At 44.9% G+C, this 21,050-nt stretch overlaps 1 protein-coding gene across 1 annotated transcript; it reads left to right on the top strand.

The window, feature by feature from the left end:
• Positions 1 to 1,755: 1,755 nt before the first annotated feature.
• On the top strand, positions 1,756 to 21,050 carry RAB35 (RAB35, member RAS oncogene family). The gene is made up of 6 exons (XM_073312297.1): positions 1,756 to 1,958; positions 7,534 to 7,584; positions 8,379 to 8,502; positions 17,422 to 17,546; positions 17,644 to 17,768; positions 18,449 to 21,050. The coding sequence occupies exons 1-6, from the start codon at positions 1,907 to 1,909 to the stop codon at positions 18,575 to 18,577; spliced, it is 606 nt and encodes a 201-aa protein (XP_073168398.1). The 5' UTR covers positions 1,756 to 1,906; the 3' UTR covers positions 18,578 to 21,050.

Here is a 21,050-nt window from a genome sequence, read left to right as displayed (position 1 = left end):
ACCTCCTAACTAGGGTTACCAGATAGCAACTGTGAAAAAACAGGAGGGGGAGGCGGGGTTATAGGTGCCTATGAAAAAAAAAAAGTCCCTAAAAATGGGACTGTCCCTTTAAAAACGGGACATCTGGTCACCCTAACCTCTGGCTGAGTTACTTGAGTCCTCAAATCGTGATTTGAAGACTTCAAGTTAAAAGGAATATTAGTTTTGGCTCTAACACCAACAAGAACAATATTTCTATAGAAAAATAACTTGGGAAAATACTGTTAAAGCAAAGGCTTCTGTGAATAATTTTTAAAATTTTGTTAGTCTTTGTCAGACCCTCTGTCCCAGCTCTACCTGAAAATTTTCAGGTATGTGTGAACCTTACTTTGCAATTGCAATAGTCATTACAAGTGTGCTCATATAGAAGCCTCGCTGTGAGTTAATCTAGCAGAAAAAACAGAATACCACAGTGACCTCCATCTCTGAAAAAAGAAGGTGGCTGCAGGACAAATGGAACCCCGTCTTGTATACCTTTCCATGGAAGATGGATGACTCATTGTACAGCTTCATAGGGTGCAGCTGCATACAAAAAAATGACTGTTGTAAGTATTATTGGACCATATCTCCATATAAGAGTAGGCATAGCCTTGCACTTTACCATAGGCCACTCCTGTTTAGCAAAAAGAGCAGCAGTCCATGGGCTCCATCTGCATATTGGATTATTGCAGAGGTGGGTCTTCTTCATGCTCCATGGATTTCAGTGTATGAAGAATGAGGTAGCTGCAGGCCCACTTGCAGAGCTATGCAGGACCAGGCGTTGTCTCAACTGCACAGGGATGCATCTTTCTATTAAGAATGAGAACTTCATTCCAGAGCTGCCAAGGACCCCTTTGCCGTATGACCCATGAGGGCATTTCAGAAGCTGTCAGGGGCCATGCTGCCTGAGAGAGAACGGTAGGAGCAGGTTTTGGTGTGGACTGCTTGGGAGGGAGGCTATTCCAGCATATGGAACGCAATAGCAGCTGCAGGGCTGCCAATGGTTTCAATAGTTGGTGTTTTTTTTTCTTAAACCCTCAGCTCCCGGAGTCATGTGACTGGTACTCTCAGCCTCTATTTTTAAAGAAAGGCGGCAAGCTCCTTCGCAGAGCTTCTCATGGCTGCTTGAAAACGTGACCCTCCCCCCAAGGCTCGGAAGCCAAACGGCAAATAGAGCCCAGCGTTCAGTGTTTTTGTTAAAAACCCCACCATTTTGTAGCCTCTCTCATGTTTGACTGGGGCCCTGTCTCAAGGTCGGGTGAGGGTGGCCGGGTGAGGCAGGTGGGAGCCATGGGCCTTGGCTCTGCAACCTGTCATTGGGCAGCCCACTCATCAGAGTGGAGGGGGCCTCTGCGGTGGCTCCCTGCTATGAGGCAAAGGTGGGTAAGGCCCTGGCACCGCAGGTCCCAAGGGCTGGGGGCCTGTCTGAGGAAGACGGTGGGATTCCTGTGGGGGAGGGACACTGCCTCCTGACTGTGAAATGAGCGCCAAAACTACTTGAATGGACTTGCGCCCTTCACTACGCATGCGCCGGAACACAGCCGAGTCGGGCGCCAGAAAGCGCATGCGTCCTTGAGCCCCTCACTAGCCTCGGAGTGACACGGGCGTAAGCGGACAGGTAGAGGGAGGAAGTGAGCGTTCGTTCAGGGGGCTGATAGGGCGGGGAGGCACTGCGCCTGTGCAGTGGGGTAGCTAAGCGGCTGGCGCTCTCCAGCAGCAGAGCGCGGCTGAGGTGGTGCGCGTGCGCATTGTGAGCACTCGGGGTGTTGCTGCCGCCGCTGTCAGTTCCGGCTGTTTGTTCGGGAAGTGGATCCGGCCCGGAGCCGCCGCCGCCGCCTGAGGAGACCCCACCTCTCGCGCCGCCCGGAGCTTCCGCTCCCCACCGGCCATGGCCAGAGACTACGATCACCTTTTCAAGCTGCTCATCATCGGCGACAGCGGTGAGGCGGGGAGCGGGGCCGGGCCTCGGGGGTGGCGGGGCTAGGCCGCTCCCCGGGGCAGGAGCCCCCCGCGCCCCCGACGGGGGAGGGGAGCGAGCTTGGCGGCGTCTGACTGGGAGAGAGGCCTGTGGCGCCTCGCGGCGGGGTAGCGCCGGGCCGGGGGGGCTGGTCTGTGCAAGGGGCGATGCCGCCGGGCGGGGGCACGGCCGGGCGGTCTGTGCCGGGGAGTGGGGGTCTGGGTAGGGGGGTTGGGGGCGGGGTGGAAGGGCTGTTCTGGTGTTTCGCTGGCTGACCAGGCTTAATGCCCGGTCAGATAGCGGCGAGGGGGGTGATACTCATTGAGCAAAGGCTGGAGGCAGAAACTTCTATAGACTGGGTGGCTGCCACCTCCTAGTCCTGCCAGAGCTGCAGTGGTGGCTTCTTATCCACCAGTGGGAGTGAAAAGACACCCTCCGCCTGCCAGCTTCCTTGGTGGACTTCTACAGGCTTGCCCTAACTAAGTGGGGCTAATCCTATCTCACCACGGGCCTGCGGAGAGGCCTTCTGCAGCTAGAACGAAACGGTTGTCTCCTTTGTTTGTACAGAGTCTCTTTTTAACCTGTGGAACTTGCAGCCACAGGGTGTTGAAGCAAATAAGTTTAACAAGATTCAAAAAAGGACACGTGTTTATGTAAGGATAACATCAGCATTTACACTAGCTAGGATAGACTGTACAAGGGCAATCAAACCTCAGGTTTTCAGGGCATATGTTGTTGTCTAGCTGGGATCAGGAAGGAATTCCCTCATAATATAACCTACAGTTAAGTACAGTCTAGAGAGTTTGGTCTGTGCTCAGAATGCCCTAAGGACTGTTGTTTCCAATGTGTCAATTCCTATGTTTTTAACATTAAAAATAAAGTTTTTCTTTAGTATTTGTTAAGATATGCCCAGCTGAAGCTTTGTGTATGTGTTCATCAACTTAGAAATAAGCTTTGGGTCTTGTTTCGATCTTTAAAATGGAAGAGGAGTATGTGTTGGATGTATATGTTCCATCTACTAATCATGGGTGCCTAAAACCTTAACCTGTTGGTTGAAGAAAGGGAAAATGTCTGATCTTTGATTTTAAAAGGCTTTGCAGAATTTGAAACACTTTTGAAGGGCAAATAATTGAATTTACCATCTGTCATGTCAGTTGATCTATTTTGAAGTGCACCAGAAATGCAGGTGGTGGATTTCTACTTCTATATAGGGGTCCCCAAACTTCACCCAGTTAAGTTCCATAGTCGCAACCCTTCAAGATCCTGAAACTTAATTTAAATAAAATGGAGTATATGGCATCCACCCATATCTTTTAACAGAGGTGTGACCTGTAAAGACAGCAGGTCCCAGCATGCAATGTGGCATGGCCATTTGGATAAAAACGGAACACTGCATGATCCTAGGAACCATCTCAGTAGGTTTGTAGCTCCCTGTCAAAAGTGGTTGAGTGTATACTACACTGTGGCCCCCTCAATGCTGCTCCTGGGGCTGCAAGAAAGATAGGACTAGTGTTTACGGAGTCCTTATTTTAAATAAGGTCCTTTTTTTTTTTAAAGGGATATTCTTCTAAAACCCAAGGAGATACATGTGGTAGCATACTGATCGCTTTACTAGAGTTTAAATACTGTCTTCCTTGCCTGCCAGTAGGTTTCAAAACAATATAGGCAAGATTGGTTATTTAGAGAGAGCCCTATTTTAGAGAGGAAGATTTTTCTTTTGATCAGTTAAATCTCTTTGCTGGCAATTCTTAACTTGGGCAAAGCCCCTAATCACTGGAGAGTGCCCAGTGTGAGAAACTGTGCATGACCTGATTGTGAGAGGACTGGATGCCTGCAGCTTGGGGTTCTAACAGTTAAATCCACTGTAGAGCTACAAGTATTGATTGTTAATGTTTTCTCTTTAATCCCAAGAGGAAGGCTTTGTCCCAGTTTCCAGAAACATTTCATTTGCATCATTAATTGATCTTTACAGAAAAGCCTAGTGTTAAGAAATGCAATGTTGTTGGATGGATTGTTACATTTCATTTGCACAATATGGAATTGTGACAGAGTTTAAAGGACAGTAGGTTTTCGTGTTTAAAACAGGTCATTTTGAAAAGATGATTGTAGTCTTAGCCATCCAAGTTGTGCCAAAAATTTTAAAAATGAATTGTACAGATAATTAGTCTATCACTTTCTACTTGCATGCTTATGTCTGCTCTTTCATTCAGCTATAGCTGGGTTTGTTTTGAAAGCTGCGATGGGCAAATTTATGCACTACTAGATTTCACAAAATTAGTAGGCAAGGCAGTGCTTTTGAATTCTTTCTTTCACATGAGTGGAAGAAGCTCTACTGACTCTCTCTCTCTCTCTCTCTCTCCCTATTCCCCCTCCCTCCCCTGAACTTAAAATGTACGTCCGTAGGAGGTGGGAGGTCATGGGCAGTGTGGTTTCTCTGTATATGAGCAGTGTGCTCTATAGTCAGTGTTCATTCAGTGAGATCGGTCATCTGGGTAACAGCTAGAATTTCCTGAATTCCGGAGGCTTGGCTTTTTGTTACAAGCCTTTTGGTGGTTGCCCTTGGTCAAGCCATTGTCCACCACTGAAGAAGATCCTCCTGACAAGATGCAAGTCATATGCTCTCCAGGGAGTTTTACAGTGTTGTTTGCAGCTGGTTTTGTCTTAAATGTAGAGATGCAGTCTGATAAGACTATAAGACCCAACATGTGGTGTTGAGGCCACTTGGATCGAGATGACATGCTGCTCACTGGGATCTGTAGACTCAGCAAGCTGCATCTTTTGGAAAGTTGATAGTGGTTGCAACAGGGTTTATTATATAATTTATATGAAGCCTTTGGGTTCTTGGCATGTTGCTAGTGCAGCCCTCTCTAAAGTTTGGGCAACTGTTATCATCCACCTTCTCGGAGCTTAGGGATGTTCAGCATCTGGCAACTGTACTTGGCTGTCAGTATTGCCTTCCGTATAACACGCATCTTCTGTGAGAGGCTACCTTTTCTGCTCTTGATGTTTAGGCAAGTACTGGCTAGGCTTATGCTCTTGACCTATGAGACATGGATTTTGGGGATGGTAGGGAAGATACTCCATTTAGTGTTACGGGAGGTTGGAGGAATCTGAAAAGACTGTGAAGAACTATAGGAGCTTTGTGCAGTTGTCATACAGAAATCCTTGCGGATTTGTTAATAGTGACTGTATTAACCAGTTTCTCAGTGACCAGGCAACCTAACACGAGTAAGCACTCACCTGATAGACCAGAGGTGGGAAAACTACGGCCCGTGGGCCACATCCAGTCCGCGGGACCCTCCTGCCTGGCCCCTGAGCTCTGGCCCAGGAGGCTAGCCCCCGGCCCCTCCCCTGCTGTCCTTCCTCCCCCTCAGCTCACTGCACCACAGGCGCAATGCCCTGGGTGGTCGGGTGGCGAGCTCCTGGGGCAGCACAGTTGCAGAGCCCAGTCTGACCTGGCACTCTGTGCTGCGCGATGGCGTGGCTGGCTCCAGCCGGGCGGTGCAGTTGTAGCGCCACCGGTGCTCCAGGCAGTGCGGTAAGGGAGCAGGGGGGGTTGGATAGAGGGCTGGGGTGGTCAGGGGGTGGGGAACGGGGGGGTTGGATGGGGGTAGGGGGTGTCAGGGGGCAGTCAGAAAGGGGGGGTTGGATGGGGCAGCTGGGGGCAGTCAGGGGCGGGGGTACCGGGGGCAGTCAGGGGACAGAGAGCAGGGGGGTGGAAGGGGCAGGGGTCCCAGGGGATGGGGGAGGAATCAGGGGGTGAGAAATGGGTGGGTGGGGGCGCGGATAGGGTGCTAAGTCACGCCTGGCTGATTGGGGAGGCACAGCCTCCCCTAACTGGCCCTCCATACAATTTCCAAAACCCAGTGCATCCCTCAGGCCAAAAAGTTTGCCTGTCCCTGTGATAGACCCTAGTTTTAAATGAGAGGAAATAACATTGGTCAAAAAGAAAAGGAGGACTTGTGGCACTTTAGAGACTAACCAATTTATTTGAGCATAAGCTTTCGTGAGCTTCAGCTCGCTTCATCGGATGCATACCGTGGAAACTGCAGAAGACATTATATACACAGAGACCATGATACAATACCTCCTCCCACCCCACTCTCCTGCTGGTTATAGCTTATCTAAAGTGATCACTCTCCTTACAATGTGTATGATAATCAAGGTGGGCCATTTCCAGCACAAATCCAGGTTCTCTCACCCCCCCCCCCCCCCCTTTCCAAAAACCACACACACAAACTCACTCTCCTGCAGCAGGAGAGTGAGTTTGTGTGTGTGGTTTTTGGAAAGGGGGTGGGGGGGTGAGAGAACCTGGATTTGTGCTGGAAATGGCCCACCTTGATTATCATACACATTGTAAGGAGAGTGAACACTTTAGATAAGCTATTACCAGCAGGAGAGTGGGGTGGGAGGAGGTATTGTATCATGGTCTCTGTGTATATAATGTCTTCTGCAGTTTCCACGGTATGCATCCGATGAAGCGAGCTGTAGCTCACGAAAGCTTATGCTCAAATAAATTGGTTAGTCTCTAAGGTGCCACAAGTACTCCTTTTCTTTTTGCGAATACAGACTAACATGGCTGTTACTCTGGAACATTGGTCAGTTACTGTGATCAGGAGGGCAAACTGGAGCTAAGGGTCTCTTCTAAGAAGCAACAAAAATGACTAGCTGGGATTTCCTCATGCCAAAACCCAATGGGTTTGTTGTGAAGGAATCAGTTCTTTGTGGTGGATTTTATTGGAAGCAGATGTGTGCAAGATGTTACCATGAAACTGGAAATGCTGGATTGTGACTGCAGATTGTTTAAGGAAAACCTGAATGAAGTACTGTTCCAAGCATTTTAAATTGTTACATGAAACATCTCATGCAAAGGGTGCAATTTCAGAGTGATCCTGCAGTATGGAATACTTGCTGCTTCCTGTTGGATGACAGTATAGAACAATGGTTCCCAATCTTCTTGAGCAGTTGCACTAGTTTACCTTGGCTGTGTTAGTCTGTGCTTGCTGTCTTCCATTAAATAATGCCCATTCTAACCCCAATTTGGCAGCACCAAACCCTGATCTCAAGGCCCAAGTAGCTCAAATTTCATTGTGGGTTCACGTGTACATGATTTGAATGGGAGATATAGGCAGTGGTGCTCAGGCCTGGCACAAAAGATCACAGAGATGGGATTTTTTTAGACTATCTGCTGGGGATGCCTGCTGTAGCATTATTGATCCAGGAACTGAAAGTTGGGGAAATTGCAATGTGAGCTGTAGCTCACGAAAGCTCATGCTCAAATAAATTGGTTAGTCTCTAAGGTGCCACAAGTACTCCTTTTCTTTTTGCGAATACAGACTAACACGGCTGTTACTCTGAAATGGATAACTTGAGATCTGACCTGCAGTTCTGTTCGTGTCAGTTTTCTCCTCTGAGGCTTTGGTCAGGAACTGATAGAATCAGATTATCTTCCAGAAGAAGGAATTAAATGGGATTCAGAAAACACAGTGAATGAAAGACAAAATACCACCATCTGTTACTTCTATTCCAACAGAACTCAGTATTTTTTTCTCTCTCAGGTGTTGGCAAAAGCAGTTTGCTGTTACGCTTCGCAGATAATACTTTCTCAGGTGAGTGTTCCCTTTCCTCCAGTGGTGAATTGGCCAAGGGCTGTCCTAGCACTAAAGAACTCTCATCCTGGGAGTTCACTTAACCTGGCACTGCTAGCCATTTTAGAAATCTGTTATCTTCCCAGCTCCATTTCTCTTGGCACACCCACACACAGTCCTTGCATTTTGATTGTGAAAATCACGTGGTATCTAGATCAGTGTGAATCCTGTAGAAGAGTTCAATTTTTTAAATGTTCGTTGCACCATGCAAACTTCTGCCCATTGTAAAACCTTCCATTGATCCTGTGGGATTAGGATTGATGAAGTACTATAGTTAAATCATTATAATTTAATTCTTTGTAACATGATTCAGAGTTATCAGGAGGAGATTAATATAATAGATTGTAGTTGAAGGAAAGAGTGCTTCCACTAGCAGTTTAGATAAATTTTGCCCTGCAAGCTCTCAAGAGTAAAATATTTGTGTATTTGTTACCCCTCTTTTGATTAATTTGGTGCTTATTCTCAACCACTGGTATGGTGTTGGAATAGCTTTCTTGAAATAGATTTTTTGCTACTGGATTTGATTTTTTTGGTATCAGTGGTAGAAAATAGCCTGGTGTCTTGAATGATTATTATACAAATAAAAATGTGGCTTGAGATACCTGTCTAAAAGGAGCCCAAATAGATTGGGGAAAGTGACAGTGCTCCTGAAGCTACCACCAGCTGCAGCCTAGACATGTGTCCTAGTAAATGTGATAAGTCTAAAGGGAACACGGTTTGGTGTTCTCACTTGCATACACACTTCCTCTCTGTAGGCAGCTACATTACCACAATTGGAGTGGATTTTAAAATCCGGACAGTTGAGATTAATGGAGAGAAGGTGAAGCTACAGATATGGGACACAGCTGGACAAGAGCGTTTCCGGACTATCACATCGACGTGAGTATAGTTGGGCTCCTTTGAATATGGCTCTAAGCTTAGATATTATGGGCTTCTTGGAATGCAGCTTGGCTATTATAGGTTGGCAGTTTCTCAAGTATGTGGTTTATCTGTGTTTGTGGGGATTCTTTTTCAAGCTCTCCCATGACAATTAGGGATGAAGGATTTATGGTTAAGGCACAGGACTGGGAGGCAGGATTTCTGGATTCTTGGCTATGCAACAGATTTTCTGTATGATCTTGGGCAAGTCTCTTAATTCCGCTGCCTCTAGTTTCCCAACTGTAAAACTGGGAATGTTTCTCTCTTTTTTTAAATACATCAGTAGATCTAGCCTCTCAACCTTCTGCAAAATGTGCTACAGAAGTCCAAAATATTAATCCTCTCTATTAGTTTTGTAGTTTTAATGAGGAGTTTGAGGTTTAAGAATTCAATGTCAAATACGTGGATTCTTTTTGGAATTGCGAATGGTGAAGGGACATTCTGATGGTTAGATTAAAGTACATAGTGTTCTGTTGAAACGGACACCAACAGAATGTTAACCTTCTTCTTGGTCTGAGGTCAGTTCACGCTCATTGTCCTTTGAACAACTGCAGTGCTTTTCCTGTTCCTGAAGAAACCACACCCTGAGCTGCAGCTGCAGCACTGAGAGCTCAGGAGAATGAAATGTTTTTGCTATGACTGGTTACAGTGGATTTGGGCTGCTCAGAGTGGTGTTGGGGGAAGAGGAAGGAAGATATTTGGAAATGGATCCTTTGTTTCCTTTCTGTATAAAATAAAATTGTACTGGGAGCACCCAAGTGCCTGTTTTCTCATACACTATAAGGCCAGAAAGGACCATTGTGATCATCTAGTGTTGTCCTCCCGCACGTTGCAGGCCACAGAACCTCGCCCACCCACTTCTGTAATAGACCCATAATCACTGGCTGAGTTACTGAAGTCCTCAAATCATGATTTAAAGACTTCAAGTTACCGAGAATCCACCATTTACTCTAGTTTAAACCTGCAAGTGACCCATGCCCCATGCTGCAGAGGATGGTGAAAAATCCCCAGGGTCTCTGCCAATCTAACCAGAGGGAAAATTCCTTCTTGACCCCAAATATGGTGATCAGTTGGACCCTGAGGATATGGGCGAGACCCACCAGCCAGACACCTGGGAAAGAATTCTCTGTAGTAACTCGGAGCCCTACCCATATAGTGTCCCATCTCTGGCAGTTGAGGGTATTTGCTATTAGCAGTTACAGATGAGCCACATGCCATTGCAGGCAGTCCTATCATACCATCCCCTCCACAAAACTTACCAAGGTCAGTATTGAAGCCAGTTAGATTTTTTGCCTCCACTGCTTCCCTTGGAAGGCTGTTTCAGAACTTCACTCCTGGATGGTTAGAAAACTTTGTCTCATTTCAAGCCTAAACTTGTTGATGGCCAGTTTATATCCATTTGTTCTCGCGTCAACGTTGGCACTTAACTTAAATAACTCCTCTCCCTTCCTGGTATTTATCCTTCTGATCTATTTATAGAGGGCAATCATATCTCCTCTCCTCCTTCATTTGGTTAGTCATTCACAACTGACTTCTCCTTTGGCTTCTGTCAATTAACTGAGGCAGGTCATTTTTCATATAACATATCCGCCAAAATAAAAAGCATCATGCGGTTTGATGCTTTTGGGAGAGGTCTGGATGTTTAGAAATCAGTGAACTGTGCTCCATCCCTTTTCCTTTGCATTTCTTCACTTATACTGCTGGAGACTTGTTTCATAAAAGCATTGCAGACTTCGCTACTTCTCATAGTGATCCTGTGCATGACATCACTTCTTGTTTCAATGCTGTGGCCAGCTTCAGAAAGGAAGTGGTGAGGGGGGAGGCAGTAAGGCACTGCTAAAGTTCTTATCAGCTGTGCATATGGGCCACTTGTTCTGGCTGAATTTGTGCTGAGTCAGCAATGCACCTTCCTGTTTTCAGAATTGGCAGCCACACTTCAGCTCTGAGTTAATGAGCCTTGGTTTACAAGGCTATGGGGGCTGATGCAAGCTAGATCCGAAAACCACGATGCCCAGCAATTAAAGGGGAATACCAGGAAATGAGACTTACTTTTGAGGACAGGAATAGCTGCAGAAGCGACTGTCTAATATAATGTGTAAACCTTTTGCTTCTCCTTCCACTCACAATCGTTTAAAAACAAGAACTTTTGAGAGTCATAGAGGATGCTTTCTACATGAAGGTTTTTGGATTTCCTGATGCATTTAGTGCTATTGCTGTCACAACTTCTCTGGGTGAGCTGAAGACAAATTGTAATATGAGGGGGGAGTAACGAGCCCCCTTGTTTTCCCATATTGCAGAGTTTTTGGGGTAGTTACCAGCCTGCCACAGAAACTTCCATGGACAAGCAATAAAAATGTCCAGCTTTGCACACAACTGAATGGACATTTTTGCTTTTCAGCCCCCTATGGGACATTGATGGCCCATACTTAAGGAAGAAGTGAAAAAGCTGCTCCAAGACTGTATTGTAGTAGAGAAGCTTTTTCCTCTGGCTAGGTGGGCTGGCTGTGGCATGCTGCTACTTCCTCTTTAGTTGGCCAGTAGGCATGAGGCAGCCTCCTCTAAGGTGGACCATATTCCCTGTATAGATAATAAACAACAAGATTGTGGATCCAGAATTTTATTGTCAAGGGAGTAACTGAGTAGCAGATCAAATTACCAGGTTATAGAGTGTACAGAAGGGCTTGGCCAAACAAAGCATGGGTTGGGTACTAATACATTGTCAACAGAATGGTTGAAACTTTAGGTTGCTGTAGCGGTGCCTGTTTGGATTGAAAGGGGAAAAGCTGATCCTTTGCTATTGCTATAGACCAGTAAATCTTTTTTGCAGATAAAGGAGAGTCTACAGGTAGATGTCAAGTATGGTAAACAAGCTTGAAGTCTGAGAGCATCTGTCGTAATAGTGGTGGGTTTGAAGTGCTGCTGGGAAGACTTAGAATTGCAACATGACTGAACTGAGTGCAAGTCTGTAGTACAAAATGGGAAGACATAAGAAGCTGCAGTCAAGTCATCTCTCTGTAAAAGCCCAACATACTTAAGTTACAGAAGCTGAAGACGACACAGGAGTTGTTAAGGAATGTAAAGGAAGCTGAGCAGGAGAATTATTTTTGAGAAAGCCAGGAAAAGTAAAATAGACTGAAAAAATCCTACAGTAAATAGCAAAATGTCAAAGGCAGCAAGACTGTGTACATATGAAATAATCAGGGGTCTTGGGGTTATTTGTGTCTAGGTGGAGCAGTGACTAGTGCACTAGCCACTGAACTTTAGAGAGCTGGGTTGACTTTCTCCTAAATCCAAAGAGAATTTTAGTTTAGACCTGGTAATCCCATATGTGCACATCACAAACCCTCTGGAGACATTGCAGGTCACGAATAAGATGTGAGAGTTACATGCACTGCATCTTTCCATGCTTGGTCTGCTCAAGTACATTTGTGAATATAGAACAGTTTTTAACAGGGTTGGTAGTTTATATCCAGTCCCCTTAAAATAAGGATTGTGTGGGCTTAACTCAAGGAGTGAAGTAATTATAGAGTGATTAGCTACCATGCATTTGTAGAAGAACAAGGTAGAGATATGTCCAAGTCAGGAATCAGTTTTCCAGGACAACAGAAGTAGAGTTGTGGTGTACTGAACACCAGATATGGTTATTAAAAGATTAGATGTACTTAATCAACAAAAATTCTGATTGCAGATTATATGCATTCGTGCATCTGACAAGCAGTAAGTAAGGAAATGGTGAACTTTAACAAATGCTGAATTCACTCCAGTCAGGTGAGATTCCAGAGGACTGGAAAAGGCAAACATGTAAACTGTAAACCAGTGAACTAACAATAACGGCTTTGGAGATGCCATACTGGACTAGACCAACAGCCCACCTAGTTGGGTGTCCTGTCTTTGACAGTGGCAAGTTTTGGATGCTAGAGGGAGGTGTTAATCTCCAGGTTGTATCTAACTTTATGATACAAAACCAGAAAATAGAGGGAGGTTTTTTTTTCCTGATCGCGGGTGGTGATCCGCTTATATCCTGAAGCATGAGATTTGCTTCCACTTGTAATATAAAACAGACTACCCTAACTGCAGGTGCTATTGATAAATGTCTAATCCCTTTCTAAAAAACATATTAAGCTTTCTGACTCAATAGTATCCTGTAGCAGCAAGTCCCACATGCTAATTCTAAAATGTTTCCTCCTTTTATAGGAGTAGCCTTAGAAGAGATGTAGTGGGAAGGCGTAGCGGGTTGATTTAAGGATATCATTGTTTAAACAAGCAGTCCTGGAGTTTTGTGAAGATTTACTACACTGTTGTATAATGATTCAATAATAATGTACTTACAGCTTAAGATTTTACAAAGTTTTGTAGAAAAGATCAGGGTAATGTTTATAATGCATTTATGCATCTGTATGAACTGCAGGATTCTCATTCTTTTATTTTAATTTCTTATGATGTAACTCCAGAATTTAAGCTTTCGTACATTTCAGGTCTCTAGTTTCCTGGTTGAAAGGTAACCTTCAAAGGGTGAATTGACCCAGTAATCTTTGTCTGCGGACAACTTGAAATAATAACTTGGAGGTGTGAGTAGCCCCATTATCTCAATAGGGCATTAAATCGGAAAACCGGTGATGCTTTAAACATCAACAGCTATTTTATGACTATTCTTTTTAGGAAAACACCAAGTTACTATGCTTCTCAATTGTTGGATGTTGTGGCAGATATTGAGTTGCAGGGGGCAACTATTTGTCAATGTTTTCAGGAATGGGGAAGGAGGATTTCATTCCTCCCTCCTTCAAATTTAAAATGGCCTCCATCCTATCCAAAATAGGGAGGAGAAAGAGAAGATGCATCTTCTCCTTGGTATCAAAAGCCTCAATTGTTTCTTAATTGTCAAAAACACAAAACTGACTCCCACTCCTTCCCGGGTGCCAAAAGCCCCGTCTGTCCCTTACCCATCTGCCAAAGCCAACAACTTCCCCCAGGCAACTTCTATAAAGCAGTTATGTGTCTTTAGTGCAGCACAAGGAAAATTGAAAGTATGGCCACAGTGTAAATCAATATAAAAATACAGTGACAGTACTGTGCTGCACTCAGGGGTTGCATCAGTTATTTCTAAGGTGCCACTTAAGACACAAGGCCTTGGATAAGATTCATGGATAGTGTAAAACGGGGCGACTAGCTTAAAAAAAGGGGGGGGGGGTTAGTATCCGGAAATAAAGGTAGTCATAGATTAAACCATCAGGTTAGTGAAATGTTGAGTGAGATCTCAGACAATGAAGAAAATTGTAGTTTAGCATTGTCATAAATATAAAGGGAAGGGTAAACCCCTTTGAAATCCCTCCTGGCCAGGGGAAAGCTCCTCTCACCTGTAAAGGGTTAAGAAGCTAAAGGTAATCTCGCTGGCACCTGACCAAAATGACCAATGAGGAGACAAGATACTTTCAAAAGCTGGGAGGAGGGAGAGAAACAAAGGGTCTTTGAGTCTGTCTATAGTCTGTCTTTGTTGGGGATAGACCAGGAATGGAGTCTTAGAACTTTTAGTAAGTAATCTAGCTAGGTATGTGTTAGATTATGATTTCTTTAAATGGCTGAGAAAAGAATTGTGCTGAATAGAATAACTATTTCTGTCTGTGTATCTTTTTTGTAACTTAAGGTTTTGCCTAGAGGGGTTCTCTATGTTTTTGAATCTAATTACCCTGTAAGATATCTACCATCCTGATTTTACAGGGGGGATTTCTTCATTTCTATTTACTTCTATTTTTATTAAAAGTCTTGTAAGAAACTGAATGCTTTTTCATTGTTCTCAGATCCAAGGGTTTGGGTCTGTGGTCACCTATGCAAATTGGTGAGGCTTTTTATCCAACATTTCCCAGGAAAGCGGGGGGGGGTGCAAGTGTTGGGAGGATTGTTCATTGTTCTTAAGATCCAAGGGTCTGGGTCTGTAGTCACCTAGGCAAATTGGTGAGGCTTTTTACCAAACCTTGTCCAGGAAGTGGGGTGCAAGGTTTTGGGAAGTATTTTGGGGGGAAAGACGCGTCCAAACAGCTCTTCCCCAGTCACCAGTATTAGTTTGGTGGTGGTAGCGGCCAATCCAAGGACAAAGGGTGGAATATTTTGTACCTTGGGGAAGTTTTGACCTAAGCTGGTAAAGATAAGCTTAGGAGGTTTTTCATGCAGGTCCCCACATGTGTACCCTAGAGTTCAGAGTGGGGGAGGAACCTTGACAAGCATAGACAAATGTAACATTGTGGGGGGAGAAATGGGTCAACCTGAAGAACATATGTTAAATGAAAGAGTCTTCCAGTTCGGAATCAAGAAGAGGATTTAGATGTAAACAGTCTGTCCATTGCTCAGCACCAGCAAAGCCAAGCCAGATACAGTACTAGGTTTGTCAGCAGGCTGAGAGAGCACAAAGCGGGAGGCGCTGTGGCTATATGTTAGGACCCAGTCTGGAGCAGAGCTTGTAGTACAAGTCACTGTTTCACATGGAACAATATTTTTGATGCTGACTGCAGCCCGTGGGGATAAAGGTGTTATGTAGTCTAAAGAATCTAAGTTATAAAGGAAATTTCATATTTTTTTCTGTTGAGGAAAAGATGAATTGGCCTAACAAACTTCAAAATCATGAAAGGATTGTTTGAGAGAACTGGTTAAAGGGTTTAAAAGTACAGCAAAATCTAGAAAACCAGTTTGGGACTGAATATTCATGGTCTAAGCTATTTCATGCCAAGGGAATTGAACACGTGGCATATGTTTCTGAGAAAGCAATGCAAGAAAATTGATATGCCTGGGTTTCTTTCTGGAACGTAAGAGTAGAGATGAGAACACACAGGTAGGCAGACAGGGTCGGATGGTGGCCTTTCATGCTTCTGAAGTGTGGTGATCCTATGCAAAAAAGTTGCACGGCACCTAGTTGCAGCCACCGCCACCACCTGGTGATGTGAAACAGAGGCCAAGACAGAACAATTAGTGGGAAGAAGCATAGCGGAGAAGCCTCCTAGAGATAGGAGTACTTTGCACTTCAGTGGGTGAGAAGCACTGAGTGTGTTGCAAAGGTCTGATATCATTAATTCTTTTTCTCTCTCCTGCTGGTAATAGCTCACCTTACCTGATCACTCTCCTTACAGTCTGTATGGTAACACCCATTGTTTCAGGTTCTCTGTGTATATAAAATCTCCCCACTGTATTTTCCACTGCATGCATCCGCTGGAGTGAGCTGTAGCTCACGAAAGCTTATGCTCAAATTTGTTAGTCTCTTAAAAAAACAGATGAGGATACTGAGGCAGAGATGTTAAGTGATTTGCTCAAGCTGTTATGGTGAGTCAGTGGCAGAGATGAAAATAGAAATCAGAACTAGTCTGAAGTGTAGCCCAGTTGGTCTTGCTCAGTTTCACAGTGCACAGATGGACTGGGGTGTCTTCTGTCTGGGGAAGGATTAATTCAGCAAAGGGAGAACTAGATTCAAAGTGTTGGTCGCAGTTGTCATCTCGGAAGAGCCCTTGTGGAAATGCTGATAGCAAGAGATTTGTCTCTGGAAATCTTGAAAAATATTTCTAAGGGAAGTGCCTCAGTTTGGCTGCTGTGAACTTCCGCATTTGCATTAGTAGAAGCTAATCCTAGTCAGACACAAGAAGAGGAGGAGGAGGGGAAAGACAGGTAAACGTGAAAAGTGCATCTAGTAAAATAACTCTTGGAGTGGTTCTACAAAGAAAACCATTTAAAAAAACAAAAATGCCAAACTATTGGGAGGGATCAGTGTTAATTGTCTCAGTGATTTACAGAGCAAATTTGCTCAATTCACAAGTGAAAGGTTTCTTTCTGAACTGCCAGCGCTGCAAACTCAACTGGCCTCTGAATGTTAAGCTGAACGTAAAGGTTCTTTCCTTCATGCATATCATTGTACCAAAGGTTTTGCGTGCCATAAAAGGTCTTCAGTGATGCCTGCACTGTGCCATTTTTTTCAGTGTTTGCACAGGTGAAATAAATTGGAACTTAGTGAACAATTCTGATGCACAAAAAGAAACTGAATCCATCTCCTTTTCTTATCTGTGTTGGTTCTGCAGGACTAACTGGCTTTGACTGCATTTCACTTATTTTTAATCACTAAAGGTAGCAGATATGACTGAATGCACATATGGAGCAGATCTGTTGAGTAGGAAGGTGCTGTCAGTACACAGTTGCTTTTCAGAGTAAAATAGGACTTTAAAGCAAAAGGAGTAACTGGGGGGGCTAAATAGCAAAACAGACCTCTGAATAGTTTATATCTGGAGATCTGATCACAAATTAGACTTGTTCACATGTTAGTTTCTAATGAGCATTTTTCACATTTCAAAACTACTGCACAATTTGGCATGATTTAACTATCTCTGCTGGAAGGCCTATGGCTGGAATAGTGGGTGCTGTTGCCAGAGAGGAACTGAAGGCACCTAGAGATGGAGGGGAGCTTGCAAAATTCCTTTCCTGACTGCAACCATTGATCAGTCTTTAATTTGTGCAGGAACCAAGATTCAAATGAAATAGGAAGGCAGTGGAGGATGGATTGCCACTGTCTGCTTTCACAGCTGGAAGATATGCTTATCCTTGTTTGGGTCCCAGGCAGCCCAAAGAGGACCTGTAGGAGCAGGTTTATCAATATAGGGGCTCTGAAACTTGTTCATATGGGCCAGCTGAGCAGAGAACTGTGCATGTTTAGGGGCAGAGCATGAGCTGATAGTTGCACATTAAATGACTCCCAGTGGGGTCAAGGGGTGATCTAGAGGCCCATTCCAGGGGGTGATCTAGAGGCCCATTCCAGGGGGTGATCTAGAGGCCCATTCCAAAGGAAGGTGTTCGGGGTAAGGCCAAGCAGCCTGAAGTTTGAACTAGCATCTGTGTCCTTTTCCCACCCCCTAGGTATTACAGAGGGACGCATGGGGTGATTGTTGTCTATGATGTCACCAGTGCAGAATCCTTTGTGAATGTAAAGCGGTGGTTACATGAAATTAACCAAAACTGCGATGATGTCTGCCGGATACTGGGTAAGCTCCTACTCTGCTGCTGCTTGTTCTGGGAAGCCTTTGCTATGGCAGCCTGGCCAGCGTAGGAGGTGTAGCATTGACCTTTTTTCCTTTTTAGTGGGAAATAAGAATGATGACCCAGAGCGGAAAGTAGTAGAGACGGAAGATGCCTATAAATTTGCCGGGCAGATGGGGATCCAACTGTTTGAGACCAGCGCCAAAGAAAACATTAATGTGGAAGAGGTAATACCCTGAAGGGAATAGGAATATGGCTACTTTTCAGAAGTAACAGGCTAGGAATGGCAAATATTGCATCTGTTAAAGGGAGATGGAAATTTCACTGTTAGGAGGCCACATACCAACAAGAGTAGGAGGGGTTTTCATTGCTGTTGGTTAGCATTTATTCTGCCTGGGGAGGAAGAGTAACCCTCCGTGTATGCAAAGGGCAGATGAGCAGTTACAGTGGGAAGGAGAGAGATGGGGTCAGGTGGAGAGGTGCTGAAGATCCGATGACTTTTCTTCAGTGCAATAAAGGTTAAAGCTGGAGGGCGAAAATTAATAAAAATGCATCAGCCTATTAGGTATTTTTCCCAAGAGATCTTTTTTTCACTGCAAGTGGCAGCCTCAGTGGAAGGGAATGCTAGACCCTGAGTCATTGGCTTTGGTGGTGCTGTGGGCAAGTAAGGATTATGCCAAACCCTGACTTGCTCTTCTTGGGCTAGACCCTCATTCACTGGTTTTAGTGGGGGAGGGAAATGTGGGGCTGGACCCCAAGTCACTGGCCTTTGGAGGGGTTGTGAGGAGAATGTGCTGAAATCTGACTTGCTGGGCTTAGTGGCATCATCTACTCCTCTGGAGAGTACCCCCTCAGCAGCCAGCCTGCACTCCCAGATGGTCTGAACTTGATTGTGTTTCTCTTGCAGATGTTTAATTGCATTACAGAGCTGGTTCTGCGAGCAAAGAAAGAAAACTTAGCAAAGCAGCAACAGCAGCAACAGAACGACGTAGTGAAGCTAACTAAGAACAGTAAAAGGAAGAAGCGGTGCTGCTAATGCCATTTCCCTGTTGCAGAGACTCTGCTCTGACAGATCAGCCCCTTCTAGACTTGGGCTACTTCACTGGGGCAGGCTTCGGGAGGACTTTCTCAGTTTGTGCCGTTATTTAAAGATTTTTCTCCGTGTTTTCTATCAAGAGGCCCTGGCACCTTACCATGTTAGTGCCAAGAAAGTATCGGATGGACTCTTGCCCCTTCTCTCCTCCCCTGCTCATTCCAGTGCGCCTTGTAGACAAGAAAGGACGTTGCCTACCAAGTGGACTGATTAACCCAAGAGTTTGTACATAATGTATATTGCTTTAACCAGCCGCACCTCCCTCTTGTCACTCTGGCTTATGCCTTCTTAATGTCAACCAATCATGAACTGCAGAGTTATCTTTTTAAAGATAGAATACCAAGTTCTTAACTTGAGTAGGCTCCAGGCTGGCAGCGATTGCTGCTGGGGGCTTGGGCTTCATTTTGTTTGGGCTCCAGGCTGGCAACTGGTGCCCCTGGGGCCTTTGGCTTCACTTTGAGTTCCAGGCTGTTACTGGGGCTTCAGCTTCATTTTTCTAGGTTCCAGGGTTGCTGCTGGAGCCTGGGGTTTCACTTTACCAGCCCCTGGGCTAGCGGCTGGTGCTGGGTTTCACTTTGCCATGCTCCAGGTTTGTGGCCAGGGCCTTGGGTTTAACATTTGCTTTGTGGTGCAGCTCAGCTGTATCTGCTCTTCAGTTTGTATCAAGATATTTAAAAACAAACCTGCAAAAAATGGGATTTATTTGGATTTAAACTTTTTAAAAAAACAAAATGAAACTAAACTCCTGTGACTTCTGTTTCTGGGTCTGCTGGTTGTTCCAGGCGAGGGTCCAGACTCTTCTTGAGAGCAACAAAACAGTGTGAATCTGCCAAAAAAAGCTCTTCGTGTTGCCCTGTCCACAAGTAGATCTGAACTCAGATGTGAATGCCGGTGGCAAAGCATTGCTTTCAAGAGAGATGGAACATGTGGAAGTGAATCCAGCTCTTTTGGTTGGTGTCTGGATCCAAAAGTTGCTGCAGGATCATTCCCAGGAGTCTCCTGACAGAGATGATTGCTCTCGCTAATGTAAAGAAATGGAAAGCTATTGCTTGCATTATGTGGTGATGGTTGTGGGTAGGGGTTATCTCTGGTAACATACTCTGGTCTCACTATGCTGAACAAATAGCATTCCCCGGGCCGCCTTTGGCTTTTGTGGGAAAATAAGGGCTCAGTTCATCAGTCCCTGGATAGATATGCTCAGAGGCTGAGACTGTCGTAGCAGGAGCAGGATCTATTTGGGCTGCTGAGTAACGTGTTCATCAACTGATTCTCTAAGCAAAAAAGCAATTCTTTTGAAATACTGACCGGAAAGGGGTGGGGGTTTTGGCTTCATACTTGACCCTGAAGATGACACAGCACTTGGGTGTCAGCACATGGTCCTCTGGAATCACTGGCCTTAGGTTTGGTAGGGCATGTCCCACTGACATGCATGAGCTTGGACTCATCCCAATCACACCCAAGAAAGGCTAAATTGAAATCAGACTTATTTATTTTGCCTGCCTTTTTAGATTCTTATGGTTTGTGGTAAAAGCTCTGATCGTACAATCACATCACAGATCAGTCTGACTTTAAAGATTTTTTTTTTTATGCAAACCATGAACGTGTGACAGGTTTTTAACCAGTGCAAGTGTTGGGAGTGTATAGCAGCTGCCTTTTCCCATCCCCCATCTCTTTTCTGCACATATCTGTCCATGTTTCATTGGTAACCCAAGAGTAAAAATGAGCTGGAGATAGTGAGGTGATACTGCTAGAGTGAGCACTGCATGAATGACAAGACGTGCATTGGTTGCCTCTGCAGGTGGCAGCAGAAATTACACCAGGCATCCACCCCATGTGCTTCCAATGTGGAATATAGCATATGTACCAGGAAGGAGGTCTGTCAACCTTCTCTAGCCCTTCCTATTGAAATGGAGCTGGCTTGTGCCACAGTTACCACTCCGTGGGCTCGACTTGAAATACATTGATAGGGCTCGTGTGCTGAAGAGTTTGTAGATCTGGGTAGGGGTAAAGGGTATAGGGAAAAGGAAAACTCTGAATTTGTTGGAACTGATACAATAAAGTGAGGAAATGGTGCACCTGATCTGGAGTGTTTTGATGTGGAAAGGTTAGTTCTCACTGAGTCCGGGTCTTCGTGGCCACAGGTGTGAGCTTTGCCAATCCTGCAATCCAGCTTCCTGGCTTGAAGTGGGATTTTTTTTTAGTGCTGCCTCTATTGGCTGCTGCTGCCACTGAGTATTAAACTGAAAGAGGGTGGGGACTGGGGACTGCATCTCTAGTGGTGCTGATGTGAAGTTTCCTAATGTTAAGCGATGGAATGTCTAACTGGTTTGCTAGGATTATTTCTGTATTGACAGTTTCTAATTATGCTTTTTAAATAATTTTAAAAAACTAAAAATAAAGGTTAAAGCTGCCAAAT

The sequence above is a fragment of the Lepidochelys kempii genome, chromosome 15 (assembly GCF_965140265.1).
Source record: "Lepidochelys kempii isolate rLepKem1 chromosome 15, rLepKem1.hap2, whole genome shotgun sequence".
NCBI lineage: Eukaryota > Metazoa > Chordata > Testudines > Cheloniidae > Lepidochelys > Lepidochelys kempii.
Note: the sequence above shows the minus strand (reverse complement) of the source record. Positions and strands in the feature narration are given on the sequence as shown.